This window comes from Cyprinus carpio, chromosome A22, assembly GCF_018340385.1.
Source record: "Cyprinus carpio isolate SPL01 chromosome A22, ASM1834038v1, whole genome shotgun sequence".
Lineage (NCBI taxonomy): Eukaryota > Metazoa > Chordata > Actinopteri > Cypriniformes > Cyprinidae > Cyprinus > Cyprinus carpio.
Genome location: NC_056593.1, coordinates 13,095,064 through 13,115,667, shown reverse-complemented (window position 1 = coordinate 13,115,667; position 20,604 = coordinate 13,095,064). Strand labels below are relative to the sequence as shown.

Below are 20,604 nucleotides of genomic sequence, written 5' to 3'. Positions count from 1 at the left end.
CTTTGATGACCTTCGCAACAGGTCCCCATTTTCCATCACATCTGACACGTACCGTGTCCTTTTGTTCCAGTCGGCATAACTGTTTGGCATTCCTGTCAAAGGCTCTGCTCTGGCTGTTTAGCTTTGTATAATCTCCATGTCTCTTCTGAAGCAGGTGTTCTGCTGAGGGTAGCCATGTTCTCAGCTTCCTGTTCATGAGAATTTCACCTGGAGACCGTCCACATTCAAGAGGGGATGCTCTGTAGTTTAGCAGCGCTAAATAAAGATCCTCTCCAGTCTCAGCAGCTTTCTTTATCAGACGCTTTACAATCTGTACTCCTTTTTCAGCCATGCCGTTTGACTGCGGGTACAGTGGACTCGATGTTACATGTTCAAACCCATAAGTCTCTGCAAAGTCTCTGTAGTCCTGACTGCTGAACTGTGGTCCGTTGTCACTCACCACAGTCACTGGAATTCCATGTCTTGCGAAGATGGCTTTAGTGTGTTTTATCACCTGCTGTGCTGTTGTGTTAGTCAGCATTACCAGTTCTGGATAGTTTGACTTATAGTCCACGATGACCAGGTAGTCCCTCCCTGCTAGGTGAAATAAGTCTGTTCCGACCTTTCTCCATGGTTCCTCAGGTTTATTGTGGGCCATAAGGGGTTCCTTAGGTTGCTGGTACCTGTGCCGCTGACATGTCTCGCAGCGCTGCACCAGTGCTTCAATGTCCCTATTCATGTGTGGCCAATACATCAAAACTCTTGCACGTCTCTTGCATTTTTCAAGTGTCCTTCATGCATGAGTTTTGCCATTTGTAAGCACATGGAGGTAGGTATGACAATCCGTTCACCTCTCAGGAGCACCCCATGCACAACTGACAGCTAATCTTTAAAGCTCTGATCTGGGTTTGTCAACCTCTGGTCTTTAGGAAGGTGGATTTTGTCTATTACAGCTTGTAGCTCACGGTCATCTGCCGTTGCTTCAGCAATCTGTCTCCATTTATCCTCAGACACTGGTAGGTGTTTTTGTATGCAGTCTTACATGTACCTGCACATCATGTTCTGTGTTACTTGATACTTGAAGATGCTCTGCTGAGTGCATCTGCCATTACCAGGTGCTTCCCTGGAGTGAACTCAAATGTCAGACTGTATTTCTGAAAACGGAGCATTAACCGTTGGAATTCGAGGAGGAGCATCTCCTAGTGCCTTCGTTGAGATCACAATCAGTGGTTTATGATCAGTTTCTAGTACCACTTCTCTTCCATAAATGTATTCATAGAACTTTTCACATCCGAAAACTGCTCCTAATGTCTCTTTCTCTATTTGTGCATAGTTTCTTTCTGCCTCTGTCATCGTTCGTGATGCATTTGCCACTGGAAACCATGCCAAGTCATCCTTTGAAGCATCAGTAGATACTTTCACTGGAAGCTCAGGATCAAAGAACTTCAGCACTGGTTCTTTAACTAGACTGTTCTTGAGCATGTCCCATTCAGTCACATGTTCATGCTCCCATCGCCACTCAGTTCCGCTTTCCAGCAAACTGCGCAATGCCTTTGTGTTAGCCGACAGATTTGGAATAAATCTTCCTACAAAATTGACTAAGCCTTTTTCTTTGGGTTGTGGCATTTCTTTTATAGCTTTTATTTTTTCAGGGTCTGGCTGTATCCCTGCAGCAGATAGTCTGTCTCCCAGGTAAGTAATGTCTCTCACCCCAAACTGACACTTTTGTTTGTTCAGTTTCATCCCTGTTTTTCGTGCTCGTGCCATCACTTTCCTCAGTCACTCATCATGTTCTGCCCTTGTAGCACCCCATACGACTACATCATCCAGGAAGACTCCCACACCTTCCATGCCATCGAATATTTGTTGTACAGTCCTGTGGAAAACCTCTGGAGCTGAGGCAATTCCAAAGGGCACACGTAGGAAGCAGTGTCTACCAAAGGGAGTGTTAAATGTGCACAATGCTGCACTTTCCTCATCCAGTTTAACTTGGTAGAACCCAGATGATGCATCTAGCTTGGAAAAGAATTGTGCTCCAGCCATTGCGCTTGTGATGTCTGATTTAGTTGCCAACCTATAGTGCTCTCTTTTGATCCATTTATTCAGATCTCTTAAATCGATACAAAGTCTCAAATCACCATTCTTTTTTTCCCACAATGACGAGAGAATTTACCCAGTCTGTAGGTTCTTCTACTTTTCTCACTATCCCTTTGTCTATCAAGGATTTCAGTTCTTTTCTCAGTCTTTCTTTCAGGGCTAATGGCACTTTTCTTGCTGCATGGATAACTGGTTCTGCATTTTCTTTCAGCTGTATTTTGTACTGATTAGGTAAGCAACCGATACCCTGGAATACATCTTTGTACTCTCTCACTATCTCGGTGGTAGAATCTGCTCATATGTCCATTCGTTTGCTATGTGCTGCGCCCCTAGTGGTCACTAGAGCGCTATCAATGACATGAACTCTCTTTATAAGCCCAAGTCCTTCACTTGCTTTCAGACCTAAAATCGGCTGTCTATCCTCCTCTACTAGAACAAACAGTGCACTTATGGTGCGTCCTTCTCCTGAAAGACTCGCTCTGAAAACACCCATATATGGAATCGGCTGATCGTTAAATGCCCTCAAGTCCAATTTCTTGGGTCTCACTTTTGGCTTATTGTTCATCTTATTATAATATTTTCTCGGCAAGACATTTACTTGTGCACCTGTGTCAGTTTTCATTGGCACTGTCACACCATCCACCATTAAAGGTGCTATCTATTCATCATTGTTACCGTCCATATTAGTCAGAATTGCTGTTTCGACATACAGTGGTTCTCCATCCTCACTATGACTTTCCTCTTGTTTCTGTCCGACGACATGTACCCTTTTCTTTGTGAGACAAAATGCAAAATGATTTTTTCCTCCACACTTTCAACATTGTTTGCACATAATCCACACAATCAACAGCAGCAGTTTCACTTTCATTTTCAAACGACTTCAATTGTATCTTCGTACTTTCTGCATTTCTGTGGCTGTCGCTTATCAAATCTCTTTTTGTGTACTTTGCACCGTATCAACAACTGCAGCAGTTTCTCACTTTCTTTTTCAAATCCTTACAGACTCCCCAACCTGCAAAAAGTAATTTCAGGGAGTATCCCGAAGCCCGTACCCCAAAAAAAAAAAAAAAGAAGGAAGGAGGACAAGGATATGACAGTTCACCACAGGACATGACCTTTACATATATCAAATATGCTTTCTCAATGGTTTTCTTAATTATGTTTAAGATTATTTACTATTTATTTCTTTTGCTTTTATTTATTTTTCATTGCAATAACAGCATCCTTATTCAACTGCCTTTTGCAATCATTTAACCCACCATGGGCACTCCTATTACAAATAGTGCAGCGAGCAAGACTGATTATCCACTTATCATGGAAATGTGTCGCTTTTTTTTTTTTTTTTTTGGGCACTCTCCCTCTGTGGTGCCCAAATTGCAGGAGAAGAGATGACTCTTAAGGCGCACATGCGTCACATACAGTTCTGTGCGCCTTTGTGCAGTAATCCTTTATGTAGTTTTTTTTTTTACCTCTGATACACCACAATGTCCTTTCTCAGTGTGCAGTAATCCTTTATGTAGTTTTTTTTTTTACCTCTGATACACCACAATGTCTGAACTTTCCTGACCGCATTCGCATTTTCTTCTTCAGCCTGCATGAGGCGTTTTCTTCTTCTTGCTTGCTTTACGGCAGATCGCAGACTTATAAGTGCATTACCGCCACCTATCTTTCAAATGGACCATCGACACTCTATCTACAATCTTAATTAGGAGTGTCAATGGTCCATTTGAGAGATAGGTGGAGGTAATCCACTTATAAGTCTGCGATCCGCCGTAAAGCAAGAAGAAGAAGAAGACGCGTCACGTCTGAAGAAGACTCAGGTCAGTTCAGACATTGCTATAAAAATCTGAGTTAAAAAACAATATAAATACAGTTCAGTTTCTTGCACAGACCAATTGTTTTGTGTCGTAACACATCAATGTATCGTCATGAGCCGCAGGGTTTAATTTGGTTTTGTTTGTGTATGTTTAAAGACTCTCAAAGCTGTGATTCCCATCCACTGACATTTTAGGACTGACAGACTGCAACGGTTTAAGGTAAAAATCTTCATTTGTGTTCTCCTGAAGAAACAAAGTCACCTACATCTCAGATGCCCAGGGGGTAAGCAGATAAACATCAAATTTTCATTTTTGGGTGAACTATCCCTTTAAGGACAGTGACAGCAGCTGGTAAATTAGGCACAGACACTTTAAGAAACAAAGCATGGATCCAATATAATGATACACATCTGTTTTTTTTTCTCAACTGTTTACATTCACTTAAGACATATCCAACAGTTTTTTGAGGATACTAGCCAAGATCGGTATTTCAACATAATTTTGTCTATATTAGTCTGTTCATGTGCAAGAAGAGGCAAAACTCAATTCAGTGTTCACGGGCTGCGAGACGCGGCTCTCTGCATGTTGAATTAAGCTCTTTTTGGTGAGCAGTCTCTTCTGTGCTTGAATGTTTAAATTGGCATGTCGGCTCTCTGTGTGCACACTGAACACAGCGTGCAAGTACTCATTTGACATCTTTCACGTCTTCTTGTGCTTGAATGCTTTAAAATCTCTTGAATGTTTAAACTGGCAAGGCTTAAAAACACGTGCAAATTGTAAACTTTTCGTGGCTTGTCAACTGTCCTGAGCATCTTTCATGCTGGCCTCGGGCAGTCGGTTGACATTGCTGGGGCATTGCCCCTATAATCGGCACCACCTTTCAACTGTGCTACAAGTGAGTGCGTATTAGTACATTAATAAATTGTAAATAATTTGAAAATAAATTTGACTGAGTTATAACTTCATAGTCAAGTGAATTCTGTGGTTACATCATGGTTCTTTAATCTCCATCTTCTCTCTAATATTAAGCCTTTTCTCTCTTTTCAAGACTTTGACAGAGTAATTCATGTTTTTATTTAATCACGTTTAGACTATTGTAACTCACTTTATTGTGAAATAAATGTCACTTCCTTGGCCAGTCTCCAGCTAGTACAAAATGCGTCAGCAAGACTCTTAATGGGCCTTCATAAATTTACTCATATCACTCCTGTCTTATACCTTGTCTGCATTGGCTGCCTGTGCAGTTTAGAGTGGAATTTAAAATCCTTGTTTTTGCTTTTAAGCCTCTAAATAACTTAGCTGAACTGCTTTCTTTACATAACCCCTCTTGAGCTCTTAGAACAGGTAGTCTTAGACAGCTCACTGTTCCCAGAGTTAAATTAAAACAAAGGGGCGTATGTGCATTCGCTGTTATGGGCCCTAAACTCTAGAGCTTACCAGTTAATTAGATTCACACCTACTTTACAGGTTTTTAATCTTTACTCAAAATTACTTTTTCATTGCTTTCAATGTCCCTTGATGATCCACCTTTGTATTTGAATTTTGTTGGTGATTTCTAGCTTTTATTTCTTATATTTTGTTATATCTTTTAAATGTTGATATAATCTGGTTTTGTTTTTAGCTGTGATTTTATTTTTTTGATGTCCCATTACTTCTTAGTTTATCTTATGTTGTAAAGCACATTAGTCAGCTGCTGCTGTTGCTAATGGTGCTATATAAATAAACTTTTTCAGGGTTAAAAGCATTTTTAACGTGTCTATTGACTTCTTTGTGAAATTTTAAATAAAATAAATGAATAAGTAAACTCTGAAATAGCCTTCCTGAAACTGTTTGGGGCTCAGGGACACTCTCCCAGTTTACATCTATATTAAAGACATATCTCTTTAACCAAGCATTCACATAATGCATCTAATTCCTTGTACTCCAGTTATATCAAATAAAACTCAAATTATTATCTTTGTTTAAAATGTTATGAACAGCAGCTATGCTAATTATTATCTTTGTTCTGTGTTGCGTCATGTTGGGGAAAATTTATTTTAAAAGCAATGCATTACAATGCATACAGTATTGCATTACTTAAGGTAGTTACATTTAATGTCTCTATTTGTTTCTCTGTTTTGCCATGGGATTTACATCCCGTGGTAACTAGGATTTACACAAGCTCCAGTCTGGATCCAGAACACCTGAGAAGAGATGATGCCAGCCCCTCAGAGGACCTCAGATGATGCTAACCCAGAGACAACATACAGAACTACCACATTTTGCTATAAGTTTGATTGCATAATTGCTGTTAATAGTGTTAATCGTCTGTTTGTTTACGTCTTTTATTGATTTTTCTGAACATTTCTGCCGTATGCACATAAACAGACAGTCACCACTGATGAGCTACTACTAAATATTGTAGAAACTTAATCTTCTGTAAAGTTGCTTTGCAATGATTTGTATCGTAAAAAGCGGTATACAAATAAACTTGAATTGAACTGAATTGAATTTAATGAAAAAGTAATGTGTTACGATACTTTTTCTCATCTGGGCTGGGCTCAAGTGCATGCATAATAGTTTCGTTAATGCTATAAGAGTTAATTGTTTTATATCTCTAATAATTAATTTTTTTATTTATTTTTTTAACATGAGCATCTATTGCATTTTGGACATTTTTAGTTTTATTTAATAAATAAATAAATAAATAAATCACCTCTGTGTTATGCGATCATTTTTTCTGCACCTGGCTAAGACTTCCCTAAGACTGGTTTCATGATTCTGTTTCCCCAAGAGTAAAAAAACCTGAAAATACATATTGCATTAAAATGTGCATTAAACATTCATTTATTAAATAACTTTTCACCATGCCTCGAAGAATACATACATGTGTAGGCTATACCTTGCAGACTGTGTTCAAAATAAGACCACCGTGAACAGGAAGTTTGCTTACTTAACTCACCTCAAACATTTGAACATTAACGAGAGTGTTTAGACTGAATAGGCAGCTCGTAAGAAAGCCACTTATCTTGGTGTTATGCAATATCATGCAATAAAAGTTCTAGGTATTTCAGAAAACCTCGATGGTGGATACCGCCATTATTAGGAATATTCTAACATTTTAATATCTTCATTTAGTTTTTGTGAGCTGCCAATACATATTCAAGATATATTTATACAGAGGCCAACTAGAACGACTTTCTCTTGTGGCTCTTTCTTTTTCTTTTCTCAGTACTTTTTTATGATTTAGCCCCACCCCGGTTGAATGATTATAAGAAGGAACAAAGAAACTCAGGTATTGTAGGGCTAAACAACTGACGTACCTGCTTTCATTGGTTTAGATAAGCTGTCAAACATGTGGTAATGGCGATCGAATGCATACAGAAGAGGTACGTGCACCCCTGCTTTTTTATTTACTGTTTAAACTGTAATTTTCATACGAAGACCCATACGGTAAAGGATGTATTTTCATATGCTGTTTTTAGGCAACAAGTTATTTTATAGTGTTGGATCGTGTCAATATCTTACTGACTAAAAATGTTAGATCACATCTTCATGTCAGGAATGTTAAATCCAGTCCATTTACCAGATCCCATAAACACCAAGTATTGTCTGATACTCCAAATGATATTAACAATCTTCTGTCAGCCTTCACAACATCATCGTGTGACATTAAAAACCTTGAAATGACGACAGTCGTCTTATCTGTTACTCGTGAAGACAAACATCCTTTGAAACCACACAATCATAAAAGCAAGGAAGAAAGAGCAAGGAAAGGAAATCAGAAAAAGAAATAAGTATAATCAAAATGGATGAATGATTATATGGTTAAATGATGTTACGTGTTAAGCAGTTCCTCTTTTCCTATGTGAAAAAGGTTAACGTTTAGCAGTTAAGTAATGACAGTTAAGAAATATTACCTAAAAAAATCAATAATTCACAGTCCAAACAAAATCAGTACTTTTTCAAATATTTATTCACTGACACCTCTTCTGTCCCCGTGTTGAAAGAAATTTAATTATTAATTTCACTTTTGATGTGAAAGGGTCTTTACAGTTCCTAAAAATATTAATATATATATTAATTATATAATATAAAAACTTTTTGATTTTTTAGTTATTAAAAAACAAATGAGCAAGCCCAGCAATGCATTACTTTCCATAAAAAGCAACTAAGTAGTGCAATTAGTTACATTTTCGTGGAGTAACACAATATTGCAATTTATTAATTTTAAAAGTAACTTTCCCCAACATTTGTCCATGAGCTACACAAATACAAAAAGCTACAAAATACTTCAGTGGGGTGGTATCTTTACAAAAGGTACTAAAATGTATCATTTACATAATATGTACTATTAAAGTAATGATATAAAGTATTAATAGCAAAAATACAAAAAAACACACCCCAAGGGTAAAAAAAGCTACAAAAAATTACACATATAAAAAATACAACACCACAGTAAAACCTCCTTAAATAGTGTGGACATATTTAATATTTAATTAATTTGTGACCGACACTTAATTATCTATTGTCTATTTAATATGTATTTCACTATTTCCAGTTGTCATTTAAGTTTAGTTTCATTTTATGTGCTTTTGTAATTGAATATATATGTATATATATATATATATATATATATATATATATATATATATATATATATATACAGTACAGACCAAAAGTTTTGGAAACATTACTATTTTTAAATGTTTTTGAAAGAAGTCTCTTCTGCTCATCAAGCCTGCATTTATTTGATGACAAATACAGAAAAAAACAGTAATATTGTGAAATATTATTACAACTTAAAATAATAGTTTTCTATTTTTAATATACTTTAAAAAAAATAATTTATTCCTGTGATGCAAAGCTGAATTTTCAGCATCATTACTCCAGCCTTCAGTGTCACATGTAACATCCAGTCTATCACATGATCATTTAGAAATCATTATTCTGATTTATTATGAGTGTTGGAAACAGTTCTAATATATTTGATGAATAAAAGGTTTAAAAAGAACTGCATTTATTCAAAATTTCTACTAAATCACTTTTTTATCAATTTAACACATCCTTGCTGAATAAAAGTATTGATTTTATTTAAAAAAAAGAAAGAAAGAAAAAATTACTGAAAACAGTAGTGTATATTATTATTACAAAATATATAAAAAAAACATAAAAACATATCTTTTTTTATTTTTATTAATTTACTTTTTATTCATCAAAGTATCCTAAAAAAGTATCACATAAAAAATATTAAGCAGCAGAACTAACTTTGATAATGAATCATCATATTAGAATGATTTCTAAAGGATCATGTGATAATGATCCTAAAAATTCAGCTTTGCATCAAAGAAATAAATGACAATTTAAAATATAATACATTTAAAAACAATTATTTTAAATTGTAATAATATATCACAATATTACATTTTTTTTCTGTATTTTTGATCAAATAAATGCAGGCTTGATAAGCAGAAGAAACTTCTTTCAAAAACATTAAAAATAGTAATGTTTCCAAACTTTTGGTCTGTACTGTATATATATATACTGTATACATACACACATAAATAATATATATATATATATATATATAATATATATATATTTATATATATATATTTTTCAATAACAAAAAAAAAAAAAAAAGTATATATATATATATTTTTCAATAACAAAAAAAAAAAAAAAAGTTAGAAAGTGACTTTGACTTTGCACCTCACTCCAAATTTATCTCAACACAAGAACAGAAGAGGTGTCAGTGAAAAAATGGGAAAGCAAGTCTCTTTCACACAGAGATTCTGGAAAATACACAGATAATGTGTTCCGTGATTTGTCCCGGGGTCGTTTGATTTTGGTTCATTCACACTGCCAGTGATTTTCTGGAATCTGAGTGTGCGTTCACACACATCCCGTAAAGATCCCATATGTGACATTAGGATGTGAAGTGTAATGTAACGCATACCATTCCACTAAGCTGGTGAACGATCTCAGCTTGAGCGCGGATAGTGAAGAGCTCCCTGATCTCTGCTTCATTCTATTTTTCATTGTGAACGTTGATCTGCCTTCAAAACACCTGGGAAAAGAGTCGCACGATAACGTGTGTCATCACTACGACACCCCCTTTATGCCATTGGCCCTGACTTTTGTTCACACAGGGCTCATTCAGGGACTTTTCCCAGCAATGTCCTGGGATCTTTCCCGGGACGTGTTTGCGTTCACACAAAAGGCAATTTTTATGGCAATTTTATGGAATCAACATGCAGTGTAAAAGGGGCTAAAGTAACTTGCGTTACTTATTTGAAAAAGTGACTCAGATATTTCATTGTAAATTTAAAACTAATACGTTACTTTACTAGTTATTTGAAAAAAGTAATCTGATAATGTAACTTGTGTTACTTGTAATGTGGAACCCCAACACTGCTCATGGACATATGATTGGGCCATGTTGACTTTACAGAATTCACTGCAATACAGTGACAGGACACTTGAACATGTACAGTACTGATTTTGTTATGACTCTGAATTACTGATTTTTATTTTTTTTTAGGTAATATTTCTTAACTGCTAAATGTTAACTTTTTTCATAGGAAAGAAGAACTGCATAACATGTGACATCATATAAATCTTTTATGTCACGTGTATCTTTATGCATATAAACGCATACACTTTTATGCAAAAGTTTGGACACCCCTCTAAGGCTGCATAATAATGAGTTCTTTATAAGAAAATATCGAAGTGATATGCCATTCATTTTCTAAAGAAAGCTGCATAATGTGATGTTTTTCGGACAGAAATTCTAAGTGTAGCAGTATTGAGTTGTATGAAATAAAGTCAAATGTGAAAAAAAGGCTGTGAAAAAGTTTAGATTTTTTGATTTTAGTTTGATTTTAATACATGTAGTCACTTACTGCTGATTATTTACAACACAATATTGATTGGCTCAGTGAACCTAAACACTGCAAATTCAGGTGCAACCCATCATGGAAAATTATATTTAAGGAAGCTAATTACTAGTTGTGCTTCTCCTTGATTCTCTACTGGAAAGAAGCAACATGGGAACCTCAAAAGAACTCGCTAATGACCTAAAAACTAGGATAATTCATCAATTTGACAATTTCACAAAGGTTTAAGGTCTTTGCCTCCACAGTCGGGGTTGGTTGTTTCAGCAGGACAATGATCCAAAGCATTGTTCCAAATCTTCCAAAGGAAGAGACAATGTTCTAGAATGGCCACCCCAGTCCCCAGACTTAAATATCATAGAAAATCTATGGATTGATTGGAAGCAGGCTGTCCATGCTCAGCAGCCATCAGGCCGGCAGACGTTCTGCAAGGACGAATAGTCCAAAACACCTGCATTCAGTATTCAGGGATTTATCAGTGGCTATAAGATGTGTCAACAGGCTGTTATTTCACCAATAGGTGGCTCTGCTAAAAATTGATATGATTATTCCATTGGGGTCCCTAAATTTTTGTATAAAACTATATATACAGTGCTGCTTGAAAGTTAGGGAACCCTTTAGAATTGTCTATATTTCTGCATAAATATAACCCCCCAAAAAATCATTAGATTTTCATGCAAGTCCTGAAAGTTGACAAAGAGAACCCAATCAACAAATGAGATAAAAATATATACTCTGTCATTTATTTATTCAGGAAAATTATCCAATATTACATATCTGATAGTGGCAAAAGTATGTGAATCTCTAGGATTAGCTGTTAATTTGAAGGTGAAATTAGAGTTTTTAATCAGTGAGATGACTATCAGGTGTCAGTGTGTGCCCTGTTTTATTTAAATCTATCAAAGTTTAATCATGTTTGTGGAAGTGTATCATGGCACAAACAAAGGAGATCTCTGAGGACCTCAGAAAAAGAATTGAAGGTTTCAAAGCCATCTCTAAAGAGTTTGGACTTCACCAATCCTCAGTCAGACAGACTGTGTACAAATGTGTACCATTGTTACCCTCCCGAGGAGTGCTCCACCAACAAAGATCACTCTGAAACCAAGACATGTAAAAGTCCACTAGGTTTCAAAGGACTGCAGACTAACTTCTAAGCAACTGAAGGCCTTTCTCACATTGGCTAATGTTCATGAGTCCATCATCAGGAGAACACTGAACAACCATGGTGTACATGGCAGAGTCGCAAGAAGAAAGCCACTGCTCTTCAAAAAGAAGATTGCTGCCCATCTACAGTGTGCTAAAGATCATGTGGACAAGCCAGAGGAATACTGGAGAAATGTTTTGTGGATGGATGAAACCAAAATAGAACATTTTGATTTAAATGAGCAGCGTTATGTACAGAGAAAGAAAACACTGCATTCCAGCATAAGAACCTTGTCCCATCTGTGAAACATGGTGGTGGTGGTATCATGGTTTGGGTCTGTTTTGCTGCATCTGGTCAAGAATGGCTTGCCATCATTGATGGAACAATGAATTCTGAATTATACTAGTAAATTCTGAAGGAAAACCTGTCCGAGAACTGAATCTAAAAAGAAACTGGGTCATGCAGCAAGACAACGACCCCAAGCTAACAAGACGTTCTACCAAAGAATGGTTAAAGGAGGACAAAGTTAATGTTTTGGAATGACCGAGTCAAATTCTGGACCTTAATCCAATTGAAATGTTGTGGAAAGACCTGAAGCAAGCAGTTCATGGGAGGAAACCCACCACATCACAGAGCTGAAGTGGTTCTGTACTGAGGAATGGGCTAAAATTTATACAAGATGTTGTGAAGGATAGATCAGCAGTTACAAGAAACTTTACCTGCAGTTATTGCTGCAAAAGGGGGTCACACCAGATACTACCAGATACTGAAAGCAAAGATTCACATACTTTTGCCACTCACAAATATTTAACACTAGATCATTTTTCTCAATAAATAAATGACAAAGAATATATTTTTGTCTCCTTTGTTTGATTGGATTCTCTTTGTCTAATTTCAGGTTTTGTGTGAAAATCTAATTATGTTTTGGTTCATATTTATGCAGAAATATAGAAAATTCTAAAGGGTTCACAAACTTTCAAGGAGCACTGTATATATGTATATATATATAATTCTCATTAAAGCAAAAACAAGTCAGATTATTTAGTCTCTTAACCTTTCTGTTTCTTTTTTTCTCTCTCTCTTCTCAGGTGTTATTTGGCTCAAGCGAGAGTTTTTATGGGTCACGTTAAACCAGGATTTGTTGTGCTGGTCACATTGACATTTTTAGCATCTATTATTGCTTATGTTTATGATTTCTCTCTCATGCCAGTCACACACCCTCTCACATGGTTTAACATTGCAAATCAAACTAAGCTATATAATGTGGTGCCTGAGGGCTTGTCTGGCAAAAAAAATGTCTGGAATTTTTTAATCAAACAACAAACTATTCAAACAACTACCACAATGGAAAAACCCAGTGCATCTGTTAGCACAGAACACATATCAATTCACCAATATGTAGCACATCCAAGCAATTATCATTTCATTCTGGATGAACCTGATAAATGTAGTCAATGGGATCCATTCCTGGTCTTGATGGTCCCTGTGGCTCCCCATCAGGTAGAGGCTCGTAACGCCATCCGGAGCACATGGGGGAATGAGAGCTCAGTCCAGGGAAAAGCAGTGCTGACTCTGTTCTTGGTGGGTTTGACTGGAGGACCTGAAGCTCAACAGCAGCTGGAGGAAGAGAGCCGACAACACAGAGATTTAGTGCAGAGCAACTTCGTGGACTCCTACTTCAATCTGACCATAAAAACAATGGTGATCATGGACTGGTTGGCCACTCGTTGCCCTCAAGCGAATTTTAGTATGAAGGTTGATTCTGACATTTACTTAAACATGGAGAACCTGATAACCCTCCTATTGGCACCCAACACACCCAGACAGAACTACATTACAGGCTATTTGATGTGGGACCAGCCTGTCATCAGAAACAAAAACTCAAAATGGTACGTGGCAGAGGAACTGTACCCTGAACCAAAGTACCCCACGTATGTGCTTGGAATGGGATATGTTTTCTCCAATGATCTTCCCCCAAAAATAGTTGAAGCTTCTGAAGCCATTAAGCCCTTTAACATAGAGGACGCTTATGTGGGCGCTTGTCTGAAGTGGTTGGGCATAAATCCCTCTGGCGCTCCAGATCCTTCTCAGTTCCGGACCTATATGAATGATCCTAAAAGTCAAGACCTTTCCAAGCTCATTACAGCAATCGCGGGGTCACCGGAGAAGGTAGTAGAGTTCTGGTTAAATGTGAAGGGACATAAATGACAGAAAAACCATAACACAAAGAACAAGAATGAGCAAAATTAAGACCCAATACGTTCTTTGTGAATGAATGGTTATGATACACTGGAAAGGTTGTGATATCTCAAAGAGATTAAATATCAAAATTGACTGCTGTGGTGTATAGGATAATGATAGGACTTAGGTCATACGGAATAAATAAAAATGACAAGAAAATGTGTCTATAAATGTAACAGAGTGAACACATGTATTGTATGTTTTTAAATATGTTTAAATATAAAAAAAATAAACTATACATGTAAGGTAAATTATTATTATTATTTATACATATCATGAATTATTACTTGACTAATTAAACTTGACACATGTACAGTCATGAAGGTTTTTTTCTGCATAACTGATAATGAATAATAATAATAGTAACAAAAGATTATTCCAAAATACTTGGTAATTTAATTATTTTAATGAAGATTTTTTGATGTATATCCGTGACATTTTTGTCTTTATGGCCCCTAAAATATCTCAATGGTATTAAATTTAATTAAGAAATTATTACTTTTTTTTCTTTTTTTTTTCAGTTAAATAAATTAAATGTGTTCATTTGTAACGGCTAACAAAATTTAATCCACAGCACACACATGTCTCAACATTACGATATAAAACAGGACAAAAGCCTATTTAAGTCCTCTCTGTATGGCCTACCACTTTTACACATGCTCCAGCTACATTTTTATTTCCATACTTTTGCATTACTTCTGTATAAAACAGTTTAAAATCACCCAAAGACACAGGACCTTTATTATACAACTCTTAGACAAAACTGCGAATGACAACAGTTTCCAAGCCAGGATTTGTTAAATAAAATGTTTAAGGTGGGGCTCAACATAGGTGTATTTGCATGAACATTGTAGATACAGTATCTATAAACATATTTTGACTAGTCAAATTGTTAATTCCAGATATCTACATTGCAATTACGCCTAGTCACAAAGCTAAATGCAGATATCTGTAAATATAGTTCTTCCTAGTCAAAAATCTCATTGGGATATAATTAAATTTTAATCAAATTGCAGATAACTTTAAATGGGTTTTGACTAGTCATAATTCCAATTCAAGATATCTTTAAATATGATTTGCCTAGTCAAAATTCCAATTAAACTGTAATTTGACTAGTCATAAATGAATAGCAGATATCTACAAATGTATTTTGGATATCTTTAAAAATTTTGAATTAAAGATATCTTAAATTGTATTTTGGCTGGTCAAATCCTATTTAAATATATCTTGAATTGGGATTACGACTAATCAAAACTAATTTGAAGATATCCAAAAATATTTTTTAATGGAAGTCAATGAAAGATTATGACTAGTCGTAATAGCATTGTAGATATATGGAATGTGTATTAAGACTAGTCAAAATGACATTGTAGATATCTTAATTCCAATTACGACGAGTCATAATTGCAATATAGATGTCTGGAATTACAATTGTGACTATCCAAAATTATATTTAATCATAATCAAAACAAAGTCAAAAACATCAAAAACAAGTGACATAAACCATTCGACTGAGGTGAGACCCTTGAGCAAATCTGCTCCCTGGCCGTCGCAGCAATATGGCTGCCCACTGCTCCGGGTGTGTATTCACTACTATGTGTGTACTTGGATGGGTTAAATGCAGAGCACAGATTCTGAGTATGGGTCACCATACTTGGCCACACGTCACTTCACTCACTCACTCATTTGATATCATCCCCATGATATGTATATGTCATATTACCCAGCCCTAACATGCAGTAAGGCTTTAAACACATTTGACAAGCTAGATGATAAAAAACAACAACTGATTAAATATCAAAACTGATTGGCTAACGCTATTAATTTCCCTTGTTGGTGCTCTTTTATTCTTTCATGTTAACTGAAGGCAAACCTGACTGATGATTTGATGATGATTTTAATTTTAATCAACAAGTACAACTGACCATGACCTCCTCATTCCAGTCCAGTCGCTCACCCTGAACTTGTCACGATCATTAGTTGGAGTGCCCATGAACTTCAGTAGAGGGCACTCCACTCAGGACCATTCCACCCATCAACCACCAGAATTCACTTGGACACTAGCACCTCTCATACTGTTGCACCACACCCGAACTACATTCCCCATGAGTCACTGCATCACAATCACCTTGCCACACCTGCACCTCATTCATCAGCCAATTTCCTTGCCACACCTGCGCCTCATTTACACACATAAAAGCAGCACAATCACTCTCACTCACTGCGAAGTCTTCTTTAGCCTGTTTAGCATTTCCAAGCGGTTTCCCTTGTGTTTGGTTTTCCCGTGTCTGATCTTGGATTGTGTATTTCAACTCTGATTCTGTGCTGCCTGCCCCGATCTCTGCTTGGTTCTGTTTTCGATTCTGGTTGCCCCTAATATACCTGATGCCATTCCTGATTTCTGCCTGTCTGACCATTCTTTGAATAAAGTCCTGCACATGGATCCGAACGCTTCTGACTCCTTGTTACAGAACTAGTTGATGAACGAAATCATCACCCTGATAAAAAGGTTGACTGACACAAAGTATTTTATGCATTTTGAAAATTCAAAAATGCTTATCTTAAATGTATTTAAATACAAATTACATTAGATTTTCCCAAAGGCTTTAAAATACAAAATAGTATTTTGTATTTCAAATACATGTATCTAAAATACTGCCCATCCCTGTGTGTGTGTGTATATATATATATATATACTGTATAAACCTTGCTACTCATTAGAGCATCATCACATTATTACCATATTTACCCACTTGAGGGAGGCAAAACAGCAGTAATGGCAATAATAGTGGGAGAGATTAGAGAGCAAAAGTGGCAACTGTAAGGCAATTGTAACTCAACTCCTCCAGAAGAAACAAGCTAGAAGGAAGCTAGAGGGATGACACTTAATCTGCACGTTCTGCATGTACCAGCACACCTCTTCTCACTAAGCCGGAAGATTCTAAGTAATAGTAGTATTAGTTTATAGATCAAATGATACAAGTTTGCATATCAGATAATATGAGTTAAGTGTTTTAAACAAACTGCCAGGATCCTGGTTCTACCTTGTTCTTGAGAATGTGTTTGTGTATGGACATTTTATTTAGCTTACTTACTTTACACTTTCATCAACAACTTTTTGTATTTGCCCTTTTTTGTTTCTCCTTTCAAATAAATTTCACCTTACTCAACCTTTGCTCTCTTGTGTGTGGTTACATAAAAATATAATACACCTATATTAGGGTGGGTAATTTTTTATTGGAAATGTTAACCTCTCACCTCCTCATTTGTTTCTCCACTAGAAGTATGTAATGTATCCAAAATACTATCCAGATAATTTGTCACTTAGGGTATGCTCAAAGAATGTATCTTTTTATCAACAGGTACTTCAAGATCTGATTGGTAATATTAGCACAGCATTTGTTCAGTGATAAACTTCTGACTGTTCCTAATATCAGATGACTCTCTAACTACTAGGCCACAACTGCCCTTTGTTTCTCCACAAGAAGTAGGGGCAGTTGTAGTTAGAGAGTCGGACTTGAAACCCAAAAGTCTTGGGTTTGTGTCTCAGTACCGGCAGAAGTTGTGCAGCGCTCTCTTCCACCTTCAGTAACCACAACTGAGGTGTCCTTGAGCAAGGCACCAAATATCTATTTGCTCCTCTGGTGCTGGAGTAAACTCCTCCAGGTGTGTGTTCATGGTGTGTGTGTGTTCACTACTCACTGCTGTGTGGGTGCACTTGGATGAGTTAAATGCAGAGCACGAATTGGCAACATGTCACGAAAATGGTAGAACACTCGCAACTTCCTTGTTATTCTTGATCTCTTGATCTCTCTCCCCAAATCAAAGAGTACAGTGGAATCCTCTCAAAGACTGAAGAACAAATGCAGTTCATTATCCAAGAGTACAGTGGAATCCTCTCAAAGACTGAAGAACAAATGCAGTTTGTTATGCAGATTGTCAAAAATCTGTTTCCAGGTCCCCACAAGAGATGTGTTTGAAGGACTTGTCGGATCATCATAAATATCTAGATCAGATCTCAGCTGTTCCAAGTTCACTTTCTTTTACCAGTACAGTAATTTCACATTTTAACATTCTGCTTCTATTACACCTCCAAAAACTTAACTTTTTAATAAAATGACATATTGTAATCACAACACAGACCAGATCACAAAACAACAAATAAAAGATCACATATCATAATCATAATTTTAAATTTACATTTATATCGACTGGACAGTAAGTGGACATGAAGCGAAGTGAAAGAGAGAGAGAAAGAGAGAGAGGGGGAGGGGGGGGATTGGGAAAGGTCCACAAGCCGGGGTTTCAACTCAGCACGGCTGAAATCTCAGCAAAATTTGGTTTGTTTCCATTTCCTCTGAGACACATTAAGCCAGGCTCAGCAATTATGAAATGTGGTTGCAGCACACACATAAGGAGAATCTTCGCAGATTTTCTTCCCTCAAATTTTAAACATGCACACACTACAAGATTTGCTAATCGTGGCGCATCACACACTACAAAATATTAAGATATTAAGATTATCTTTAGCGACTACATCTATACCTGTGTCGGCCGCCGTAGCTTCTCTAAAGTGAGGGGTTAGAGGGGGACTGAGCAGTTGGTTGCAATTCGCAACCTCACCACTAGATGCCTCTAGAATTTACACACTGCACCTTTAATATAATAACAGTACAGGCCATGAAATGTGCTAACGATAGCATAGGAAACTATTCACGTTCGCCATGTGCGACTTGCCCTGCATTCCATTCGGAAAGGCTCATCCCTATGCCCTAATTCCTTCAAAGTGTTTACCCTCCAGAGTGAGAGTTTCAAAGGGTTGAAGGGTGTAGGAGACCAAACAACTGTTTCTTGAAGTGCCCTTCTGCGTCATAATCACGTGCCCACACGGAGGCGCTGTCATGCAAAAAATCTGTGCAAAGGATCATGGGAGCCTGAAGTGTCCATCAATTGTACCCTTTGAAATCCTTAATCTGAAGGGCCCTTTGAAGTGGCCGGTTTTGAGCACTTCGGTTTGGAACGACCCTTCAGTATGGCGGCCATGATTGTTTTCACTCCCAAGTGCCCTTCGGAGGGCGATATATCCTGTGTGGAACACACCGTCAATCTCATCCACTCTTCTCAATACAGATATATAACACTTATATGAACATCGTATATACTCAAACTAGGGTTGAACGATTTTGGAAAATAATCTAATTGCGATTTTTTTTTTTTTTTTTACCAATATTGTGATTGTGATTTAATGTGATTTTTTTTTTTTTAAAGCTCTTTATGTTCTGTATTATTTAACAAAGACAAGCTAAAAATCATTGTATAGTATGACCAAAACAATATTAGATAGATTAAACAGAAATGTTCTTTTCTGTAGGCCAGGCCTATGTTACAGTGAAATTAGGTGATGCATGAACTGATATGAATGACATTTTTATTAAACAACTATCCCAGTATTATACTGACTGATTTGTTGAACTTCCAACATTGTAAGCATGTAATAATTTTGACAGCATGAAACACTGACAAATAAGCCTGGTGTAAACATTAATATACAAATCACACAAACTGAAGAAGATTGCAGAAAAATAAAAACAAATCTGTTGCTTTACCACACTACTTTAGGTAATTCAAATTCACTGTAATAAACATGTAAACATGTGGACTGCACTTTTTAAACACTGTCTGTTAACTTTAGACCAGTGGTTCTCAAACTTTTTTGAGTCCAGTGTACAGTAGAGCTGTACATCCACAATGCCATATAACCACACCAGTGAGTGAAGCGAGAGCAAGATATGCCTCGTCATATTTTCTGGATTTAGCTTTTAAATGACCAGCATCTGTCTGGGTCTGTGCGACATCATCTATGGCTTTTCTCTTCCCTTTCACGAACCAATCCATCTCCCATTCTACGTTACGTCCTTTGGCTGTTTACTATCTCCATATGCTTTCTCTCGCTGTACTTTGATGTCATACACTGATCGATCTTCAAGTTGAACACACCTCTTTACTCTCGCGTGTCACGTGACTGAGTTTAATCGCAGCCTCTGCGATTGAAAAATCACGTTTTTCCATATCGCGATATTATCGCGAATGCAATTAATTGTTCAGTCCTACACATCAGTTCTTCTAATCAAATGGCTGGTGAGACTTCCAAAAGGCAGTTATACCTGTTTGAATGAATCAGTATAATTTACAACACTAGCAGAGATTCTTTCTTTTATCAGGGTATATACAGGAATCATGGAGTAAAATTTAATACCTTTTAAGACCTTTTTTAAGACTCTTTCCATACATTTTAAGACCTCATTGCCACTCCAAGTTTTAACCGGGTACAACGGCGACACTTTAACTTACATTTACTATTGGCCTATATTGATTGTAAGATAGCACAACTAAACAGACCGACTTTGTGATAACTCCTTATCAATACATAAATTCAGAAGGGTGGGAACGA

At 36.6% G+C, this 20,604-nt stretch overlaps 1 protein-coding gene across 1 annotated transcript; it reads left to right on the top strand.

Annotated features, from left to right (window-relative positions):
• Positions 1 to 7,144: 7,144 nt before the first annotated feature.
• Positions 7,145 to 14,654, top strand: LOC109046663 (beta-1,3-galactosyltransferase 2-like). The gene is made up of 2 exons (XM_019064435.2): positions 7,145 to 7,261; positions 13,001 to 14,654. The coding sequence occupies exons 1-2, from the start codon at positions 7,236 to 7,238 to the stop codon at positions 14,118 to 14,120; spliced, it is 1,146 nt and encodes a 381-aa protein (XP_018919980.2). The 5' UTR covers positions 7,145 to 7,235; the 3' UTR covers positions 14,121 to 14,654.
• Positions 14,655 to 20,604: the final 5,950 nt, after the last annotated feature.